Genomic DNA, 21,155 nt, shown 5'->3' with positions numbered 1-21,155 from the left:
AAGATAAATCAAGAAGCACGGGACAGTCAATCCAAAAGTCCAGTATTCTTTTATTATGCCCTCCATTTAAATAAAAAAAATCCTATAAATATACTATATATGACATTTAAATCATAAATATCTAAATGATGACAATATGAATATTCTATCATGATAGTATAGCCTAAGACAGTAAAATGCCTCTCTAGAGTTTAATGATAGTTGTAATTTCATAAATTTATTGACTTTAAAAATTAGCATGCGATTAATTTTTAAAATCAGGAAATAGCACATTTCAAAGATTTTAAAATTTCAAACGAAATATTTCTAGAAAGCGAATAAAATTTAAAACTAAAATTTTCTATTTACAATTACACGACTCGAAGAACCTATGTTTATAACATCATCTCAAATATCGAAGAACTTATCTTCGTAAGATCGTGTCAAATATCGAGTCCTTAATCTCGTACTCATGGCTAACTTGATAAAGCACTTGCCCAAACACAACTCATAGAAGCATAAGACGATGATAAATTCATTTTTCACCTTTCGAAATGACTATACCATTTCGACCTATTTAGAGTCTATGGATGAGTAAATACCTTGCTAGGAGACCAACTTGTCGAAAGCAAATTGATATATCGCTATCTTTTGAGTCTGTATCGAACAGATTCACCATATCCTGCAGAACAAATATCTCATACAAACCAAATATAGTGTTTTCGTATAGCTCACTGCTTTATGATTGTCACATAGAACACACAATTGTAATAGATACAAACATAAAATGATCCGGTAAACTGATATTACATTAAGACAAGTAATACTCGACGATGGCAAAGAAATATTCATTTTTTGGAGACAAAACCTAAACTCAAGCGCAAAACAGGGTATGAAATGTATCTTTAACTTGATAGACAGACATCAAGATTGCAAAGCTTTCTCTAATACCTCTTGCAGTTGCCCGACCTTGTAAGATTCTGTTACAGGAGGTGCCAAAATATTAGCAACTAAAAGAGAGAGAGAGAGAGCCTATAAAAGTTTGAAGATGAATTCAGTATGTTGAAGTGGGGTTGAAATTTAATTTAACGCACCCCGAAATGATGATTCACTTGTGACGACACTCGGGTCAACCACCGAATGTCTAATGCGACTATCCTTAAGAGCTTTCTAGTTTTAGTACACTCTCTTGTCCTTAACTAGGTTAAAGTCAACTAATGTTCATTTTGTTCTACAATGATTACTAACATATGAAGACATATAAATTTAATGTAGCAAAGACGAGAATTCTAAGATGGAGATATATGGAGTTGCCAGAAATGATAAAACAAAAAGGTTCTAGTATTTGAAAATTATCATGTGCAGCTTTAATAGATAATAAAATGAAGGAAAAAAACAAAGATGGTATGAACATCTTCAAAATAAGAGAAGAGTTGAATTGCCATGTTTAGAACTAGATAAGATAAAATTCTTTCAATCGCAAATAGGAGAGGCAAACCATCAGTATAAAACTATGATATCGGTTCCACAAAAAGGATCCATTGTTTCAAATTGTGTAGCTCAACCAGTCTTCACTATGAAATTCTAAAACGATTACTAACTATAACAACATATAAATTTAATGCACCAAAGACAAGAATTCTAAGATGGAGATATATGGAATTGCAAAAAATGATTAAACAAAAAGATTCTAGTATTCGAAAATTATCATGTGCAACTTCAATAGATAATAAAATGAAAAAAAATAACCAATGGTATGAACATCTACAAAATAAGAGAAGAATTGAATTGCCTTGTTTAGAACTAGATAAGATAAAATTCTTTCAATCCCAAATAAGAGAGACAAACCATCAGTACAAAACTCTAATCTCGGTTCCACGACAAGGATGCTTGTCTCAAATTGTGTAGCTCAACCAGTCATCACTACTAAATTCTAAAAGAATGAAACTTCCTAATTCTTTGTTTATAATGAATGATCTCTTAATTGATTAGTGCGATCACTAAACTGTCTGATTATCCCTTAAATGTGTTTATAATACGATCATGGTAAGAATTTTATTCACTCTGAAATCAACAAGTTCTCAAGTTCATTGAATCGAGTCTTACCGACGACGATCTCGCAGCCACCAAAGAACTCTCCGTCGATGTAGAGTTGGGGAAAAGTAGGCCAATTTGAGTACTCCTTCATTCCCTGGCGTAGCACTTCGTTCTCAAGTATGTTCAGCGCCTCAAAAGGCACGTTTAGGGAGTTCAACACCTGCACCACAGTGTCCGAGAAGCCACACTGAGGGAATTCTTTGGTTCCCTTCATAAAGAGCACCACCTTTTGCGATTGCACAACCTTATCGATTGTCGATTTCAGCTCCGGACTCAAAGCTGAGGCAGAATCAATCGTAAAAAAATGTAATCTCAAAAATAGGAACAGAACATACTCGAACCCTAATTCGATCTGAAAAAAAAAACGGGGGAGAATGAAGAAGAAGATGTACGATCGGCGGAGAAGAGGAGATCGTAGGAGAGGGATCTTACCGGAGGAGCACCTCACGGAGAGATACGGACCCGGGGCCTTCGGCCTCATCCACCGCCGCTGGGCGATCAGAGTGAAGTCGCTCCGATTGTGCGGGAGACGGCGAGTGACCGAGAGGGAACTCGTGACTGCGTAAGATGACCGGAAAGGAAGAGGGCCGAGGAAGGAATTGGGAGGAGTAGGAGAGAATACGGCGGCAGAAGCGACGGCAGCGGCGGTCAGCGAGGCCATCGTCGTTGAAACGGCGTAGGAGACACGTAGTCGAGGGAAGATTGTAGCAACACATGGTAGTTAAATAAACAGTAAATTACATTGTGAACCTCAGAATTTGCTTGCTCTTGTAATTTACCAGCCAAAATTTAAATAAATTACAGATTTTTTTTTATAAAGTGTCAGAGTATCTTTTTATCTTTCGTTCACTTCCCACAGGAATTTTTTTATTAACTATCAAATAAATCTGAAAAACAAACGAGACCGGACGACCTAATACACTAAGGAGATGATTTATCTTTTAGATTTTTAATTTGGATGAGTCTTAATGTATTTAAAAATATAATCTATACCTATCAAGGGTCCTCATATAAGAGATCATCCTTGATCCATAATTTATGGATCAGAAAATTCCTATCAAGAATCCTCATATAAAGGATCATCCTTGATCCATAATTTATGGATCAGAAAATTCCTATCAAGAATCCTCATATAAAGGATCATCCTTGATCCATAATTTATGAATCAGAAAATCCCTACTGTACATTCAGCAGCCTGAATGATTCAAATGTTAAGTATTTAGGACATCTTGAAGGTTTTTAAAGTGTTTTATAAAAACAAAGGCTTAAGAAATTTTTTTTTTATCATTATTATAGATGTAAAATTTGAAATTTATAATTTAACAATTATAGTGAATTTTCAAACCTGTTATTTTTAATTCAAAATTAATAATAATATGGATGAGGTCGTAATTAATGATGTAAAAAAATTGATAAGGTAGGGTAAAAAAAATGAAGATTAAAGACTATAAATTCTGATAAAGTTCAGAGGATCTCCAAGGTGAAATTTGTAAAAAGATGAGTGAAATGAAGATTTTTTTAAAAAACTCTAATAGGTAAAATTTGAGATTTATAATTTAACGGTGATAAATTTTCAAATATATTCTTTTAACCCAATTAACAGTAAGACAAATAATTAATGATTATTAAAAAATAATAATAAATCTAAAAACTTTTATAGGAAGTTTTTTAATTATAAAAAATAATATATATATATATATATATATATATATATATATATATATATATATATATATATATATATATATATATATTTTATTTTTTATTTTTTTTGAACTGAAGGGGTATATTAAACGCTATAAAAGATAAACACCTTTAACGGAGATGCCCTAACCGAGTGTGAGAATCAAACGTTCAAATTCCCGTCCGTTAATTACCATCGCATCCCACAGCAGGTAAATTACGGATTCAACCTCCTAACTCGCGTGACAGCACACGTGCCAACTCGCGAATCGCGTCTCAGCTCGCGTGCTCGTGTGGATAACGCAATGGCCGGCGCCTTCCACTCGATCACCACCAATGCCTTCGCCTTCCCGTCTCCGGTGAGGACTTGGAGGAATCCCAACAGCTCCCTCCACATCCTCTTGACAATCACCCTTCCCACACCGCCTTCGAGGAATCCCACCTCCGCCTTCAGTGCCTCGCTCATCGCCAACGCCGGATTCCGGAAACGGAGCCGCCGACACCGACGCCCCCCAACCCACACCCCACTCTCGGAGGCCAGAGAAAGAAATCCGCTGAAACCACCGACGCTCCAGCCCCCAACCACGATAACGCGGCGGCGTGCCCCAAAGAAAAATACGAGGGGAAGAACCCACCGCCGCCTGGGAGGAAGACGAAGAGGCGGACTATGACGACAATATCGACTTCTCCTACGAGTCTCCACCGCTGATCTGCGGCTTCCGCGCGGCGAGGAGAGAGTTCGTGCCGACTGTGCTCGTCTCGGAGCGCCAGATGCACCCGGCCCAGTACTCTACCTGGAAGCAGCACCAGTGGGATCCGCCCGAGTTCGGCAGGGTGCCGGGCGCCCCGCTCTCCAACGTCGCCATCTCACCCGTGCGCCTCCGCGGCCTTTATAACTTCAGCGACGATCGGGTCTACCGCAGGAACTTGGAGAAGGTTCAGACGCGCCCTGAACCCTGAACGCGAGATATGATCCAGGAGGTGTGTAGTCAAGTTGACCTCATCGAGGCGTCGAGATCGGAGACAATTCCTCCTTGGACGAAGAACACTTTGAGAAAAAGGGAAACGTGGAGCTGATGATAATTTTTGTCGAGAAAACTATCGAAAAGGGATTACAGTTATGCTGCTGCCATACTACAAGAAGTTGGCAGGCAGAATCGGATTCTTGGCAGAAAAAAGGGAAAGAAATTACAGAAAATATGATCGAAAAATCGAAATCGATCAAAGAAAATCTCATATCACATGATCTTCATTTGGATATTTAGGCAGTTAAATGATACATAAAGAGAAGAAATCTAGTTACATGTTGATTCTTGTAGCGATTTCGCTGGCTTTCTCAGGTCGACGACGACGACAGTGACGTTGTCAGCGCTGTGCCTTGCGAGCGCCAGCTTTGCCAGCAGCGTTGCCGCATCTGAGCACGCCTTGTCGCTGTTCAGCGCCTTCGCCCGGTCGAAGCACGTGCGGACCACGTCGCAGGCCATCTCGTTGGTCATCACGTCCCACAGTCCGTCGCTGCCGAGGAGGAGGAACTCGTCCGCTTCGCTCCGCTCCGTCACCGTCACCTCCGGCTCCGACGTCACGTAGGGCTTTAAATAGCCGTCGCCTGTCCACATCGAAGAAAAAGGTTTAATTTTTGAGGATGGGTGAGAAGATTGAGGTTCGCCGGACAGCTGGCGAAGCTTACCTATGGCTCGAGACATGGCGAGCACGCCGAGAACTCGAGCGCCTTGCCAGTAGATGACGCGGCCGCCGGCAGCCTCGATCCGGCTGAGCTCATCCGGCCTGTCTGGCTGCAAGAACCAGAAAGAAGGGAAAAAGATTCAGTCGCCGATACAGAGACTTTAATCTGCAGAGGATGCTACGATTTCCTGTGGTTTATCGTGACCTTGTGATCGGAGGAGAGCGGGATAGGTGCGCCTCCGCGGCAAAGAACGGCGCGCGAGTCACCGCAGTTGGCCACAACGATATTTGAAAGCCCCACGACAGCGACGACGGCAGTAGACCCGACAGTGTCGCATTTCAGGGTCTGGAGCTCGCAGCGGCAGCGAGGGTTCGCACGGTTGGAGCCGACGCCAGCGGCTTCAAGTCGCCGCGCGACCGCCAACGAGTCCATAAGCGAGAAGCTCCGCTTCATCAACCCCGTCCACGCCTCCGAGGGTGGCGATCCAGGTCCCAGCCTCAACATCTCCTCTTCCACCAGTTCGTGCATCCGATCTCGGCACAGACCGGCCACCTTCGAACAGAAACATCAGATCGGTAAGCCCTAAATTTCTCAGACGGAAAAGAAAAACACAAGCACATAGAATAAGCGATGGATCTCACATGGGAGCAGCCATGGCCATCGTAGACGCCGAAGAAATGGTGAGTCGGCCCCGTCCGATCAAAATCAGGGCGGACGGAGAAGGCGTCCTCCATATCTCTACTCCGTCCGCAAATCGACACCACCCCGAACGCCGGCCGCTCGATCCCCATGCGCGGTGGCTCCAAACTCAGTCTCGTCTCCCCCACCGCCACCTCCCCAGAGCAACTCAACCGCCGCCTCTTTCGCCCCGCTTCCGCAGTCTGATCCCCGGCATCGGCGACGAGCCTGAACCGTCGAATCCCCATCCGGCGCCGCCTCTCAAGGCGCGATACGGCCTCGCGGGAGGCCACCGACGCCTCCTTCGCCACCTCGGCCACCGCCACGTCGCAGCAGATCTCCGCCATCTCCAGATCCAGAGCTACAGAGGAGCCGGGAGAGAACTGGACACGGCGACGCCTCATAAATGGAGAGGGAGGGGCAAGGCGGGCAACAGAAGGACCCTGCCGCGGGCAGATGACTCGACGATGCCCCTGCCCGCGCGTCGCCATCGCCCGCCCGGGGACCGCCATGACTCGACGAGGTACAGTTGTAATCGACATCAGCAGAGGCGCCGCTCATCGTGACCGTCCACCACTCAGGACGCGTGGCGCCCGCCACGAAAATCGTATCTTATCGTATCTCCCGTACAAAATTTCATTCTGCCCCACATTCTATCACCTTTTTCTAGTTACTCCAAAATATTTCTGAATACACAGCTTAGTCCTGGATCTGCCACGCAAAATATCACGTTTCGACCAGTAATACTATAATATTTGAAACAAACAGGGCGAGTAGAAAAAAGTCACTAAAATCCTAGGAGGGCCCAAGTGAAGTTTTGTCAATCATTCCGCTTTATCTATGCGATTAATTCCCGTGTTCTCCACGACGGCCACGTGCCGGAGAAAACAGGCGACACCGGAAGCAGTCGCCGTAGAGTGGTTTTCTTAGCGTTGGAGGCTTCCAATCAGGGATACCTTACGTGTTCCACCGCAGGCATTTTAAAATATCTTAAATAATATCGAAATATTTTAATAATAATATTTTAACAAAAATTAAATTGTTAAGGAAATAAATTTTTAAAATGTGCTATGAGGCGTGCGTGGAAAGGAAGGTGCGAAGAAGGTTTGGAGCCACGTGTCTGACATGGCGGTCACTCAGACGTGATTAGTGAGCTTGGAATGGTACGTGTTTAGCTGGCACAGCGTTTAATTATTGATTGATTTATCAAACTCCTAAAGCCGTGGGCGTGTCAGCATGGATGACTGGTTGACTGGATAAAAGTCCAGTATGGGCTTAGTGCGGGGTATGTGTCATTAATGCAGGTCAACAAACCTTAAATATTGACTAGATGACATAATTAAAAAGGGGCACCTGTCGTTAAGCTGACAACACAAAATGGATACATAAATTTAAAATAATATTATTTTTATCTCCCTCCATATCCGTAGAACCGGCTCTAGGAAACCGCTGATGTGACGGTTCCACATTTATAAATTTAAAATATTATTTTATAGTATAATATAATAAATATTATACACAAAATAATAATTTTAAATAGATAAAAATTAAAACAACATCCGTTTAAAATATATATTTATTTATTTATTTATTTATACAAATTATGACATCATCAATCATGCATCGAGTTAATCCTGACCCGTCTACTTTGACCAGTTCCAAGTCCAACTAAAATATTGGTTGAGCTACCGGTTCACTGGTTCTTCTGAATATGATGGTAAAAAATAAATATGCTCATCCCAACTCTTAACGTTTCCGTTAACTTTTGAAATAATGACTAATATATATAGAAGATATTTATCTCAATTTTACTGAGATTCAAATTCTAGATCTCATTGTAATAAACTGATTATTCTTAACATGCATGACGAATGGAGGAGTTAAATAGTTTGATTCAAATAAAAACGGAACTGAGAGGCAATTAAAAAGATCGAAGTCAATCGTCAGTGACCTGTGTAAAAAGCGCCGTTCACGGTCATTCCTCCGTCGACGGAGATTATCTGCCCAGTTATGAATGAAGCAGCAGGCAGGCAGAGGTAGGCCACCAGGGATGAAACTTCCTCCGGCTCTCCGACTCGTCCCAGTGGCGTTCGATCGACTATCCTTTGGACGAAATCTTTGTCGGCGAGAAGCTGCAAAGAGAAGAAGAAGAGGTCAGGTTGTCAGTGGTGCCCTGGCGAGAATATCGTTACAAACTTCAAAATGAATACCAAATGATAGGCAAACGTATTCACTGCACTGGTGAATAACTTATCGTGTCTACCAAACTATATACAAGGCAGTAAATGAAGTTGAGGTCATTAACAAAGATTGTGAACTATTATTGAACAATATTATAAACTCACAAAATCAAATTCACTAACCAACTAAACGAGTTTAAAAATATATATGTTTCAAGCAATGAAACAAATTTGAATTTGAATTGAGAGATCGATAATATTTAAATGAACAATACTTAAACTTGAATAACCATTTCGATTCATTTCAGACACGATTTGACTTAGCTCAATTATCTTATCAAATAAACTTGAATAATATAGTAATAGAATGGGCAAGAGCAGAATACTAAGTAGGAATAACGGGTAAAGAATAAACATTATTTGGATGTAGCATCCAGGGTATGAATAGGTAAAACAAAAAATTCACGGATACCCTACTAATGGCCTCTAACTAATCAGGATTCAATGCATTTAGTACATGTCTCCCTTGCCCTCTAACCCATTGCATGAACAAGGAGCACAGTAATAACTGATCCATTATAACATCGATCATCCCAAAGGGGAGCATGGAAGGGGTTAAAAACGGATATCCTAACAATCACACAACTTAAATAGAAAATCTATCCCTCATTTTCTTTTCTTTGGGGAGCCTTGTGTACTCATGAAGTGATCAAGCCATTCATGAGAATACAGTGGCAATAGTGTCTTTCATACTCTAGTACTCTTTACTTTGAAAACGATACAGTTAAACAAGCTACAACACTGATGAGGTACGTAAAGGAAGAGCAAGGAACTCGAGGTTTTCATATGCATCCAATTATACTAATTCTGACTAGTGCTCAAAATCAAATGTAGTAGAAGTATCAACGAAGCTAATTTGGAACATCTTCAAAGCACAATAACTGGAAATATGATAAGATAAGAATTTACATGTTCCACCATTGAAGTCTTGATGTACCATGGTGCAACAGCATTGACTCTAATGTTATCTTTTGCCCACTCACAGGCCAAGTTTTTTGTAATTTGATTTATTGCACCTAACAGAAACATAGAAACATAGTGATACAAAAATCCTCTAAGATATAAAAATAAACTTTGTTCTGTCACAGATGGGAATAATGGATCCATAGAAGTATCCACCATTGTTACCTTTGGTTGCTGCATAAATGGAGCCAGTATTTATCGCTACCACCCCACCAACAGAGGAAATGAACACTATACTTCCTACTCCAGATGCTTTAAGAAGAGGATGTGCAATTTGGCAAAGATGGTAAGCTGAGTCAAGGTTTGTAGCCATGATCAATGAGAATTCCTCTGCACTATAGTCAACCGTTGGATTCCTTACATTTGTTCCAGCATTGTTTACCTTTATATTTAAAAATCAAGCTCTAAATTTCCGGTTTAGAGAAAGCAGTAAGAGTATAACAAAACTAGGATGAAGCCTGACACATCCAAATTATCAAGAATACTCCTGTTTTATATTTCGGATATCACATCTCAGTATTATCAAGTGACATGGTATGTTTCAGTAGTTATTTTCCCAATAGCAAGCATGTATCACAGTTTAATATGGTGTGGTGCTACAGTTTAGTGCGACAAAGTGTCAAAATTGTTAATATGTAACGATTTTTTGTTTAGTACTTTACCGACAATGACTAGTACTACGGTTTCATGTAAATAGGTTATACAGTTCAATGTTATAGGTGTCATGATTTACTGATTGGTGTTTTGATAAGAGTGACCAAATGCCAAAGTTTTATATAACCGAGTGTGATGATTCATGATTCAGCATTACCAATGCCACACTTTGTTGTTTAGTGTTTTACAATGTACTTCAGTATTAAATGTATTATCAGCTGTTACGGTTTAGTGTAATCAAGTATCATGTCTCCCTAGATACTACAGTTTTATACAAAATCTCTATTCTTTCACCAAATGTGTGGTGAATGGGGTTTCATCCTAATTTTGTTGGCAATGAAATAGATATTATTCGTGTGTTACTGATCAACCCTAATTTCCCATTTAGGAATGCACTAGCAATTGGGACGTTACAGGCACTTACAAGGATGTTGAGCTTTCCGTCGAAGGCAGCAGAGACGTCCCGGATCAAACGCTCTCTCTGCTCCCTGACGGAGAGATCGCAGACGGAACCAGTGACGCGGAACCCTAGGGCCGCCCATTTGCTCAAGCACTGGGCGAGCTCGTCCTCCTTGCGGGAGCAAGTGTACACCGACGCCCCCAATCTCGCTAATTCCTCCACCACGGAGTGCCTTTTGGACCGAGCGTGAGTCAGGAAGTGGAAAAGAGGGAGGTATGCGACTAGGAAGAGAAGAAGGAGAGGAGGAGACGCACCCGATGCCTCTGGTTCCTCCGGTGACGAGAGCTGTGGTGCCTTGGAGAGTCCATCTCGCCGCCGCAAGGCTAGCGCCGGCGCCGCCCGTGACTTCTCCCATCGCTAGGTCGACGGATGTGGGCCATGTGGCTCTCTGCTTTCGCTTCTGTAGCGAACGGGCCGACCGCCGTGCCGGTAACAGCCACCACCCTGTCGGCCCGTTTTCGTATCATGACGAGACAGACTGGACCGGGTCCGGTTCAGCCCAAGTTCAGGCGGGCTTTATTTTTAAATATAAAAATATATTTAAAATGTTTAAAAAATCACAAAAATAGGAAAATAAAAAATATAATCAATTGTATAAACAAAAATATATATTTTTAGGTTGGACCATAGTAAACTTAACATCATGCCCTAGGGAAAGAGTGATGCCTAGCTCAACCCACATATCGAATCACTCTTGTTCAACTCAGCCCATGAGCTAGGTTAACTCAACACGACCTAAATTTTAATAGGTCATTCCTAGCTCGACTCAAACTACTACATTGTTTAAGATTTAGGGGGCGGAATAAATATTTCCTTAGAATTATGATATTTTTAAGGAGCAAATGAAAAAGTTTCATGAGAAGCTACTCTTCTACTACACTCAATAATTTTGATCATGAAAGTTGCAAAGCTATCACTAGGAAAAACAAACAACCCACTACGCGACTCCTAAAAATAAGCTTCCTCTCCACTTCGTTTACGAGTCCAACCACCAACAGCCTACCCATCATATCATTCATGAATCATGATTTAGGAACGATATACTTGAACATATCAACAAACATGATCCTGTCCGAACATTGAGTTGACGGACGCTTGGACGTGGCACACTTCACTGTCTCCGACTGGTGGTGTAGCTCTCTGACGAACCTGCAAAGAAGTCGAGCCAGGAGGGGTTTCCCGACGACGGCCCTCCGACGCTCAAGTCAGGCAACGAGAGAGGCAGCGTAATGAGGCTACAGTAGAAATATGCGTATACCTTCGTCAACGTCTGGGGGTCCTTATATAGGACCAGGGGGAGGCGCGGGCACGCTTCTCTATACGTGCACACTTCCCCAAACATACCTTAACAAGCCTTTGTTAGAAAAGTACCTCTGGCGTCATTCCGCAACCATCCAAGCATATCCCGGATGTGACGGTGGAAGTTTCAGCCGTATGATCCTGTGTACGGCTCGGCCGCCAACTCTGCTGCTTGTCGGCGGCAGACGTCTCGAGGATGATATTATCCCCTGTCTCCTTTGTCCTTTTACTTTCCCTGTCTGTTCCAGGGCCGAGCGGGTCGGCCGCTCGACAGATATATAACTTCTGTATCGGTCGTGTGCTCGGATGATACTGCTCCCGTCTGTGTTGCCTTGTGTACCGGTTGAACGGACATCCCGCTTGGGACTTGAACCTTTTTACCTTGAGCATCGGAAACCCGACCCCCAGTCGGGTTGTCTTCCTTCGGTTCGGGAGATTCGTGGCCGGTCAGTCTGTATCGCCCGGTCGGTCAGTCCGCTTCATCCGGACAGTCGGTCGGCCGATCTCAGGGTTGAATCTCTTGACCTTTGACCTCCACGTGTCGTTGACCTTCCGCCAATGAGAATTCTCCGTCTTTATTATCGGATCATTTAACACGATTATTATGAAACGACACCTAAATTAATCATCTTGCTGAGTATCAACACCATGACAATCCCATAATACGATACAATTTGACTAAAAATAATTAATTCACAAGATAAATTACTATTTACAAAAAAAGATAAAAAAATTAAAAATATATATAATATAAATCACCTTGGGAGATAGTACAATGTCACATGTAAAGGAATACTCTAACTTTGTCATCACTTTGTCACGGGCACTCTTTTAAGTTTAGGGCAACTTTTATTTTAATTTAAATTATTTAAAAATAAAAATTACATCATTGAAACTTTTCACTTTACACATTTACTAGAATTGTATCGAATAAAATTATGTTTATTTAATTTTTAAAAACATGATTTAATAGGAAGAAGAAGCAAAGTCTAAAGTTTGGATAAAGTTCTTGTCCTTTCACTTCAAAAGCTTGAATGATTTGTATGTTTCTCTATGTGGATGCAATGCGCACACATGTCCACCGAAATGACTTGCCTCTTCACCTACTGACCGTTCGATCCAATCGCTTGACCTAAACATCGAAAGTCAAACCGACTCCATCAAACTAACTTATATATTCTCTCATTTACATTTACATAAATTTTTTTAAATATTTAACATTCAAATCCATTTTAACCATCTTACTTATATCCTATATAAAATATCTTTACCAACGCTTTCATCCTTTTATATAATTATCCTTTTAATTATAGATAATTTATCATCTTCTATCTTAATAATTATCTTACTATTAAATTTTCACATTAATAAATATATATAAAATCTCCCCGCATATAATTACTTTAGTAAGATTAAAATTTTCAGTATATCTAAGTATAGTATTATTGAGAATGATTAGTGTAGTTAATCTCACTTTCGAATAGAAAGAAAGGTGTAATAATTGACATCACTTGGCGTTTTCCTTGTGGTCTTAATCCCCATTTAATTGGATGTTTCCACAAAGAGACAGCTGCAATACATTTGGTGTATCTATCTCTCAATTTAGAGAGCTTCCATTCTACTGTTTTAAATGAGGAATGTAGGGTGAGTAAACACCGAACGATACGCGGAGAGGAAACGAGAGGGAAGGCGCATTCTTTCGTTACTAGAGGCCCGATTTCGATGTTTGTTCCGAATCTTTTCGGCCATCCAATGATCTATCATCTGAAATAAACAAAATCTTAAGAGTTTTCAAAAACAAAGTTGAGCTAAGGTGTAGATAAAAATCAAACATAAGGTGAGATAGTAGAGGAATCTCGAATCGACTTCAATTGTCATAAGGTGGCCTTTCTTTCTTCACAAGATGTCGATGATGATAATTTAACATACTCAAAGATTGCATGTGGACCCAACTAGGGTTTAGCATGAGTCATGCTACTGTTTCACTCCTCGAAATCCATTAAAGACAAAGGCACAGTTACTCTTCTTGTTGTTCTTTAGTGCTGGACTGCACTCGATTTGACTAGTTCAAATCGATTAAACCGATTAAATTACGAATTAAAGGTCGACCTAATCCAACAAAAATATCCTTTATCGAAAGTCATAGCTAAGGGGCAACTAATGATGTTCCTAACTCAAAATTTGAACATTAAATTTTCAATTAATTTGGGCACAATAAATAAATTAATAGGTGCCATATTCAAATACGGGTCTCTATGTTCATACTATGATGTTACATGATGATTTAAATTCTATTAAATGATTACTATTTGAACACGATTGAATATTCTCTTCTAATTTTTATTCTTTATTGTATACAATAAATTGACTTTAAAGTAGATGATCCTGTCTGAAATATATGAGTCAGATGAAGACCGGATGAATTATTGTTGGTATTAATGAAGAGGCGATTAGGATATCTTTCACGTATGCATCTACAAGAACGAACCCCCACATGGTACTGACGGACGACGATGATTAAACTGGTGGTATCTGAGTTCTACGCATATTCAAACAAACACAGAACGTTAGAGGCTAGCAACTAAGAAAAAAGTCCCCGAAGCAAGCCTTCCGACGCTTAAGTTGGGTATTTTTTTCCAGAAAAATAATGTACGAAGAAGAAATAAAAGTAGAAGACAAATGCGAATGTGCGAGAGAGTGTACTTACGCAAGGGAGAGGACCTCACTTTTTATATGGCAGTGTATACCTTTGGAGTCTGACTGGTGCAGGGAATACCGAGTGTCAGGACCTGTCTGGTGATGGAGGACATGTGACAACCTTTTGTAGGCTGGAAAAAGGTTCTATTCGCAGATGACCACAGACCGTTGGAATATTCGTTGACATATAATAGTTATTCTCTAATAGGCTGTTATGATTCCCTGATCTTATTGTCTCGGAACAATAGGGTTGTTATGCTTATTACTAAACTTGTTGAAGAGATGAAATAGAACTAAGGTCTATCCTTTTGATCAGAGGTTGAATCGATCATCAGAAGAAGAATTAGACCAAAAATTAGGATACATTCTGGGAAAATGAAACTTCCATGGAAGAGAAGCAAATGAAACGTTTCATAAAAATTCTCGTAGAATCGAGAATGAAGTTTTCATTCTGTACATGCCAGATCATGAATTAGTAACTGCATCCAATCTCCGAAAAAGTCCCAATTGTTTTGAACTTTCTATTTTTAGCACCTTCTGTCTTGATCGGGTATGAATAGGGGAAGCTCGAGATGGTCGGGAGTTGGCCTACTGGGAGGTCCAGACCTGAATATAACCGAGTTGTGGAAACCCAACCAGCCGGAGCAGGTCAGGCATCCCCCCGACTGCCCACCATGTCTCAGACCTGGGTGTCTCAGATCTAAGGTCCTGGTCTGTGAGAATCTGACCGAGAATCATGTCGCTTATGCCGTTAGACGGTTCTACCGCTTCTTTCCCTATCGACTGTCACGTCACACTGACTTCTGACTGTCACGTCCCTTAACTTCTGACTATTACGTCCCCTTGACTTCTGATTATCATGTTCTATTGACTTCTGACTGTCACGTCCCCTTGAGTTTTGACTGTCCGACTTTATCAAACCCCAGTATTATAATTTATACACCGTATCCGTAGACAAAAATTTCAAATTTAAATAAATAAAATACGTGGATACACGTGATTACCTAATATATAACAATTCAAAACTTATCCAAATTCAATTATCAAATTTTAAAACAGAAAATTAGCATTTTTTTAAAAAAATACTAAAATAGTTAAGTTCTGCCCGGTAGATGAATTGGGAGAAGACCGTATATACTTTCAAGATTAATTGCGGAAAGGATAGTGTTATCTTAACTAGACTTTAGTCGAAGATTTTTTTTTATTTTATTTTATTTTATTTTTATATGTAATTGTTTAGAGTTTCATCTGATCAATTCTAAATCGCCAAATCAAATTCCGATCAGCTCAAAATCTTTTTTCATGTGTAATTTCTATCATTGTTCGATCCCTCCTAAACTCTTCAAACCAAATTTTATGACATTCCTGATTAGATTATAATTCCCGGCTCCACTATTGTTTGAGGTAAAACAATTTTGATCAAAATTATTTTAGGATAGTGTAAAATAGTATAATTTAGTCCAATCTATTCTAAAGTGGTATAACTTTAGTTAAATTAAATTATGATCAGAATGTTGTTTTTATATTTTTTTCAAGAATAATGCCTATTTAACTATATAATAATTAAGGGGTGATTTTTTAAAAAATATTTTTTATAATATTTAAATCTGAATTAAAAATATAATAAATACAAAAATTTGTATAAAATACAAACTACAGGTTTTCAACGCAATGAAGTCTAATTTGGACACCAGCTATTATTAGAATATACTCTTCATGCTCCCTGACCTAACACAGAATCTGATTCTATCGAAATGATAATATTAATAATAAAATAAGAATTTATTTTGTCTCTCAAAAAATAGATATACAATTTTTAAAAAATATTTAGCACGTGAAAAAACCATAGTAAATAGTTTTCTTTTATCGCCCAACAATTTCTAAAGTATCTCCTTCATTCGCAAATCTTTTATTCACAAGCAATTTTTATCTATTGTATTATCCTCTTCAACTTTAAGTCCTTTTCCTTTATGTTTGACATATTTTTCTTTGCTTTTCCTTTCTCAAAATGTCTTTTTTTTTTATTTGACTGATGCTCACATTTGTTTCTCTCCAGAACATAGGACGGTAAATGAATCAAACGTTCGTGAATAAATTTAATATTTAACTTGGTAAGAGTTTATTTATGTTCGTTCAATATATATTAGATTAATTAAACAAACAACCTTAAACAGCTCGTTAAGCTAAATAAACAAGTTTGAACACATATGTGTTCAGCTCGTTAACGTTCGTGAATAATATTTATGAACAATGTTCATGAATCATATTTATTAATAAAATTCTTTTCAATATGATAAATAAACGATAAGATAAGATAAAATAAAATAAAATAAATAAATTTAAATTATCAATTTTAATAACCAATCAAACAATCAAACAAGCTTAAATTAAGAGTTTGATAACATCTAAACAAACCAAGCTTAAGCCAAACTTGAATTGAGAGTTTGATAACATCTAAACAAACCAAGCTCAAGCCAAACTTGAATTGAGAGTTTGATAACATCTAAACAAACATAGCTCAAACCAAGTTTCAAACAAGCTCAAACCCATAAAAAAATAAACCAAACCAAACTTGAATACTCATTTCAAAAACTTAGTTCATTTTAAGCTCGGCTCGATTATCTTATCAAATAAATTTGAACACCCTAAAATTCAACTTGGTTCGACTTATTTACAGTTCTACCAGAATGTATGAAATTATTGAGTATCCTACTTTCACGTATATTTTACCGGGTTAGTAGGTAAATCATATTTTGTTATTATTATTTTATAATTATAATGAGTAATGGTCTCTGTTTTTTTTATTTTATTTTATTTTTTTATGGTTACAAGACATCCTCATTGAAACAAGATCTAAAGATCAATGAATGTTAATCGGGGCTGGTGTTACCCTCGATCAAGCTAAGATATAAAAAGAGAAAGGGAGTTCAAATAAAAGAGGAAGATAAAAACAAAGTAATTTTTATAAATGTCTAGAAAACTATACCTTCACTTACAGCCGAAGAGGATCCACACTGGTGGCCATGCTAGCCTGAGTCAGGCCGTGAGGACAGTTGTACGAGCGAGGTGTAGTCCCTCGATTCATTCTAGGACTGTAAATGAATCGAGCCGAGCTCGAGCTTCGGTCAGCTCGAGCTTAAGAAAATTAAAAAGTTCAGCTCGAACGAGTTTCTGAATTTGAGCTCGAATTCGATTTAAAAGTAGTGAATTTAAATATAAAAAATAAGTGAACACAAATTGGGTCATGCTAGCCTGAGTCAGGCCGTGAGGACAGTTGAACGAGCGAGGTGTAGTCCCTCGATCCATCCTAGAGTTGCAAATAAATCGAGCCGAGCTCGAGCTTGGGTCGATTCGAACTCAAGAAAATTAAAGAGACTCGGCTCGAATGAGTTTCTGAATTTGAGCTTGTGCTGAAAGTAAGTGAATTTAAATATAAAAAACAAGTAAACACAAATTGGGATTTGACACTTCAACATTTAACAACCTTATCAAACATTATAACCACAAACATCTTATCTTATTATTTAACTCTAAAGTAGTAATTATTTAAAATATTAAATATAAATTAGTCGAGCTCAAATTGGCTCTACGAGCCTTCGAGCTAGTATTAAACAGGCTCGAGATCAGCTTGAATATTAAACGAGCCGGATCAAGCTCGGCTCGAGCTCCGTCAACTTCGAGCTCGAGTCGAGCTTTGATCGAGTCGCTCGCGAACGGTTTGATTCATTTACACCCCTAATTTATCCCATGAATAAACCTCTCCATTTGCTTGTGAGTCTATAATGAATAAATGATATTTTTTTTAATTGACATCAGATATTCTAACTTAACTTAAGTCGATTAATCTTGAGGTACCTGTCTAACTTTATAAAAATTTTCCATCGTCCACATAAATTAAGAAGGATAATTATCATTCTAACATCCCAGACATTTATAGTTAAAGGTTCATGTTATTTGTAACAACGATAATTAAAAACAGTTAAAAGGAAAATTTATATTTTATGGTTCTTTTGTAATACTATCCCATATCAATTTTTATAATAGTGATCATTTATTTCGCACCTATATCTTATTGAAAAAAATGCAGAATTCATTTCATAGTATAACGGGAAAGTACTCGGATCGTTTTCAATAAATCAAAACTCATTTCTAATCGGACTTGATAGGGGCCCGATATTGAATTTTCGCCCTTATTTTTCATCAAAAATCTATTTATTTTTTTTTCCTCAAAAATTGTAAGAACTGAAGAGCAACACAACACAACGCTAAACTCTCGATTTACTCCTGTAATTATTATTATTTTTTTTTATGGAAGCAAAATGGACCATTAATTTTTGCGGTGGAAAGATCATATTTATCGCCACAGAAACCAGAACGCAATAATTCCACAAACGATGGAAAGCCAATCACATCGCCACTGTCTCTGATCATCACACGGAAACTTCACAACTGCTTCTTCGTCCTCGCCCTCTTACTCTCCACCAACTTCGACCTCCTCCTCCTCCTTCTTCTTCTTCCGATTCCGTCACAATCCGAAGTTTTTGATCCGAATTTAAGCAAGCGCCATGGACGCCTCTGTTTCGAGCTCCCCTCTTTCTGTTCTATTACTGCCGCTGCTGCTTCTTCTTCTTGATGGCTTCTCTGTCGGGGGAGCTTCCGTTAATGGCGGAAAGGCGGCGCCTTTTTCGCTCGCGCTGCCGCTTAGAGCCCAAAAGGCGCTGCCTTTATCGTCGGCGAACAAACTCTTGTTCCGCCACAACGTCAGCCTCACGGTGGCGCTTGCCGTCGGGACGCCATCGCAGAACGTGACCATGGTGCTCGACACCGGCAGCGAGCTCTCGTGGATTCTCTGCAACGCCAGCGAGGGGGCGAGGTTCGAGCCCCGCCGCTCTTCCTCGTACTCCGCCGTTCGCTGCGAGTCCTCCACTTGCCGCGACCGCGGGCGCGACCTCCCGATGCCGCCCGTGTGCGACGCCGGCGCCTGCCGCGTTTACCTCTCTTATGCCGATGCGTCCACCGCCGAGGGCGCGCTCGCCACCGACGTCTTCCGGGTGGGCCGCTCCGGCCCGACGCCCACCGTGTTCGGTTGCGTAAGCTCCGCTTACTCCTCCGCGGCCGCCGGCGATTCGGACGCCGCCGGGATCCTCGGCATGAACAGGGGATCCCTCTCCTTCGTGACCCAGAGCGCGATTCGCCGGTTCTCCTACTGCATCCCCGACCGCGAAACCGCCGGCGTGCTCCTTCTCGGCGCGGCGGCGCCGCCTCCCTTCTTCCTCCCGCAGCTCAACTACACTCCCCTGGTCCAAATCTCCCTCCCCCTGCCGTACTTTGACCGCGTCGCCTACTCCGTTCAACTCGACGGCATCCGCGTCGGCGGCGCGCTGCTCCCGATCCCCAAATCGGTCCTGGTGCCGGACCACACCGGCGCCGGGCAGACGGTGGTGGACTCGGGCAGCCAGTTCACGTTCCTGCTCGCCCCGGCCTACGAGGCGCTGAAGGTGGAGTTCTTGCGGCAGACGCAGGGGAGGCTGACGCCGCTCGGTGAGCCGGACTTCGTGTTTCAAGGGGCGATGGACACGTGCTTCCGGCTGAAGTCGATGGCGCCGCCGCCACGAGGGCTTCCAGGCGTGGCGCTGCTGCTGCAGGGCGGGGCGGAGGTGACGGTGGAAGGGGAACGGGTGTTGTACCGCGCTGAGGGGGAGACACGCGGCGGCGACGCCGTCTGGTGCCTCTCGTTCGGCAACTCCGACCTGGTGCCGATGTCCGCCTACGTCATCGGGCACCACCATCAACAGAACGTTTGGGTCGAGTACGACCTGGAGAACCGCCGGGTCGGGTTCGCGCCCGCCCAGTGCGACCAGGCGAGCCGAATCCTCGGCGTCTGATGAGCAATTCAGTCTGTTGGATTCGAATCAATTTGATGAGACCGTAGTCGAATTGACTCGATGTCCCAACCTCCTTCTCGATGTTGTCAATAGTGTACAGGTCAAAGTGGACTTATCGTTTTGTATAGGTCGATCAAAACCCAAGGACCAAACGGATGTTAAAATAGGTTCTATGTTTTGTCACAAGCAATATCGTATGAATCATTATATGTTATGCTCAAATGATACTTATATTTAGTTTAGAATGGATTAATCTCACTTTCAGATTTATCCTCAGGAACAATGGATAATTTTTGTGAGATTAGACCTATTTCAATAATAATAATAATAATAATAATAATAATAATCAAATTTTATTACGTTAAATACTATAGATTATTCATTGAACAATTTTACAAAGTCTGTGAACCTCAATTTTGTTTTCATTCGGATTTGGATCAACATCGGCACCTTTAAATAAAAATTTAAATTGGTTGCAATATCACGATGATAGAATTTGACAATACAATAATATAAATTTTAAAATATTTTTTATTTATTTATATTATTTGATTAAAAAAAAGTTTGGCCAAGTTCGGGTCCATCCCCTCACCAACCTCAATTGTCATGGACCATCCCGATTCATGTCACCTCTACGTGCATAATATATATATATATTTGAAAATTTATATTGTTTAAACAATTTAAAGTAATAGATAAATCTCAATTGTAGAGCAATAGATAACTCAAGTATTGCTTAAGGAAAAATTAGATCCTTTCTCGATATTTTTCAGGATAATGCAACAACAACAATAACAATCAAGTTTTTTCTCACTAGATGAGATCGGTTGTATGAA

General features: G+C 40.3%; 4 protein-coding genes across 4 annotated transcripts; 1 reads left to right on the top strand and 3 right to left on the bottom strand.

The window, feature by feature from the left end:
- Nucleotides 1-680: 680 nt before the first annotated feature.
- Nucleotides 681-2,791, bottom strand: LOC122003051 (uncharacterized monothiol glutaredoxin ycf64-like). Its single transcript, XM_042558482.1, has 3 exons — nucleotides 2,509-2,791; nucleotides 2,086-2,355; nucleotides 681-959 (listed from the first exon to the last, which is right to left on the bottom strand). Exons 1-3 carry the CDS (start codon nucleotides 2,735-2,737, stop codon nucleotides 904-906), a joined length of 555 nt encoding a protein of 184 aa, XP_042414416.1. The 5' UTR covers nucleotides 2,738-2,791; the 3' UTR covers nucleotides 681-903.
- Nucleotides 2,792-4,982: 2,191 nt separating this feature from the next.
- LOC122003046 (probable protein phosphatase 2C 68) lies at nucleotides 4,983-6,648 on the bottom strand. The gene is made up of 4 exons (XM_042558478.1): nucleotides 6,085-6,648; nucleotides 5,648-5,995; nucleotides 5,447-5,552; nucleotides 4,983-5,365 (listed from the first exon to the last, which is right to left on the bottom strand). Exons 1-4 carry the CDS (start codon nucleotides 6,631-6,633, stop codon nucleotides 5,055-5,057), a joined length of 1,314 nt encoding a protein of 437 aa, XP_042414412.1. The 5' UTR covers nucleotides 6,634-6,648; the 3' UTR covers nucleotides 4,983-5,054.
- Nucleotides 6,649-6,663: 15 nt separating this feature from the next.
- Nucleotides 6,664-10,818, bottom strand: LOC122003050 (tropinone reductase homolog At5g06060-like). The gene is made up of 6 exons (XM_042558481.1): nucleotides 10,693-10,818; nucleotides 10,403-10,610; nucleotides 9,490-9,706; nucleotides 9,271-9,377; nucleotides 8,073-8,253; nucleotides 6,664-6,832 (listed from the first exon to the last, which is right to left on the bottom strand). The coding sequence occupies exons 1-6, from the start codon at nucleotides 10,791-10,793 to the stop codon at nucleotides 6,792-6,794; spliced, it is 855 nt and encodes a 284-aa protein (XP_042414415.1). The 5' UTR covers nucleotides 10,794-10,818; the 3' UTR covers nucleotides 6,664-6,791.
- A 7,990-nt stretch (nucleotides 10,819-18,808) lies between these two features.
- Nucleotides 18,809-20,577, top strand: LOC122003047 (aspartic proteinase PCS1-like). The gene has a single exon (XM_042558479.1). It carries the CDS (start codon nucleotides 19,000-19,002, stop codon nucleotides 20,317-20,319), a length of 1,320 nt encoding a protein of 439 aa, XP_042414413.1. The 5' UTR covers nucleotides 18,809-18,999; the 3' UTR covers nucleotides 20,320-20,577.
- Nucleotides 20,578-21,155: the final 578 nt, after the last annotated feature.

Source organism: Zingiber officinale, chromosome 7A, assembly GCF_018446385.1.
Source record: "Zingiber officinale cultivar Zhangliang chromosome 7A, Zo_v1.1, whole genome shotgun sequence".
Lineage (NCBI taxonomy): Eukaryota > Viridiplantae > Streptophyta > Magnoliopsida > Zingiberales > Zingiberaceae > Zingiber > Zingiber officinale.
Note: the sequence above shows the minus strand (reverse complement) of the source record. Positions and strands in the feature narration are given on the sequence as shown.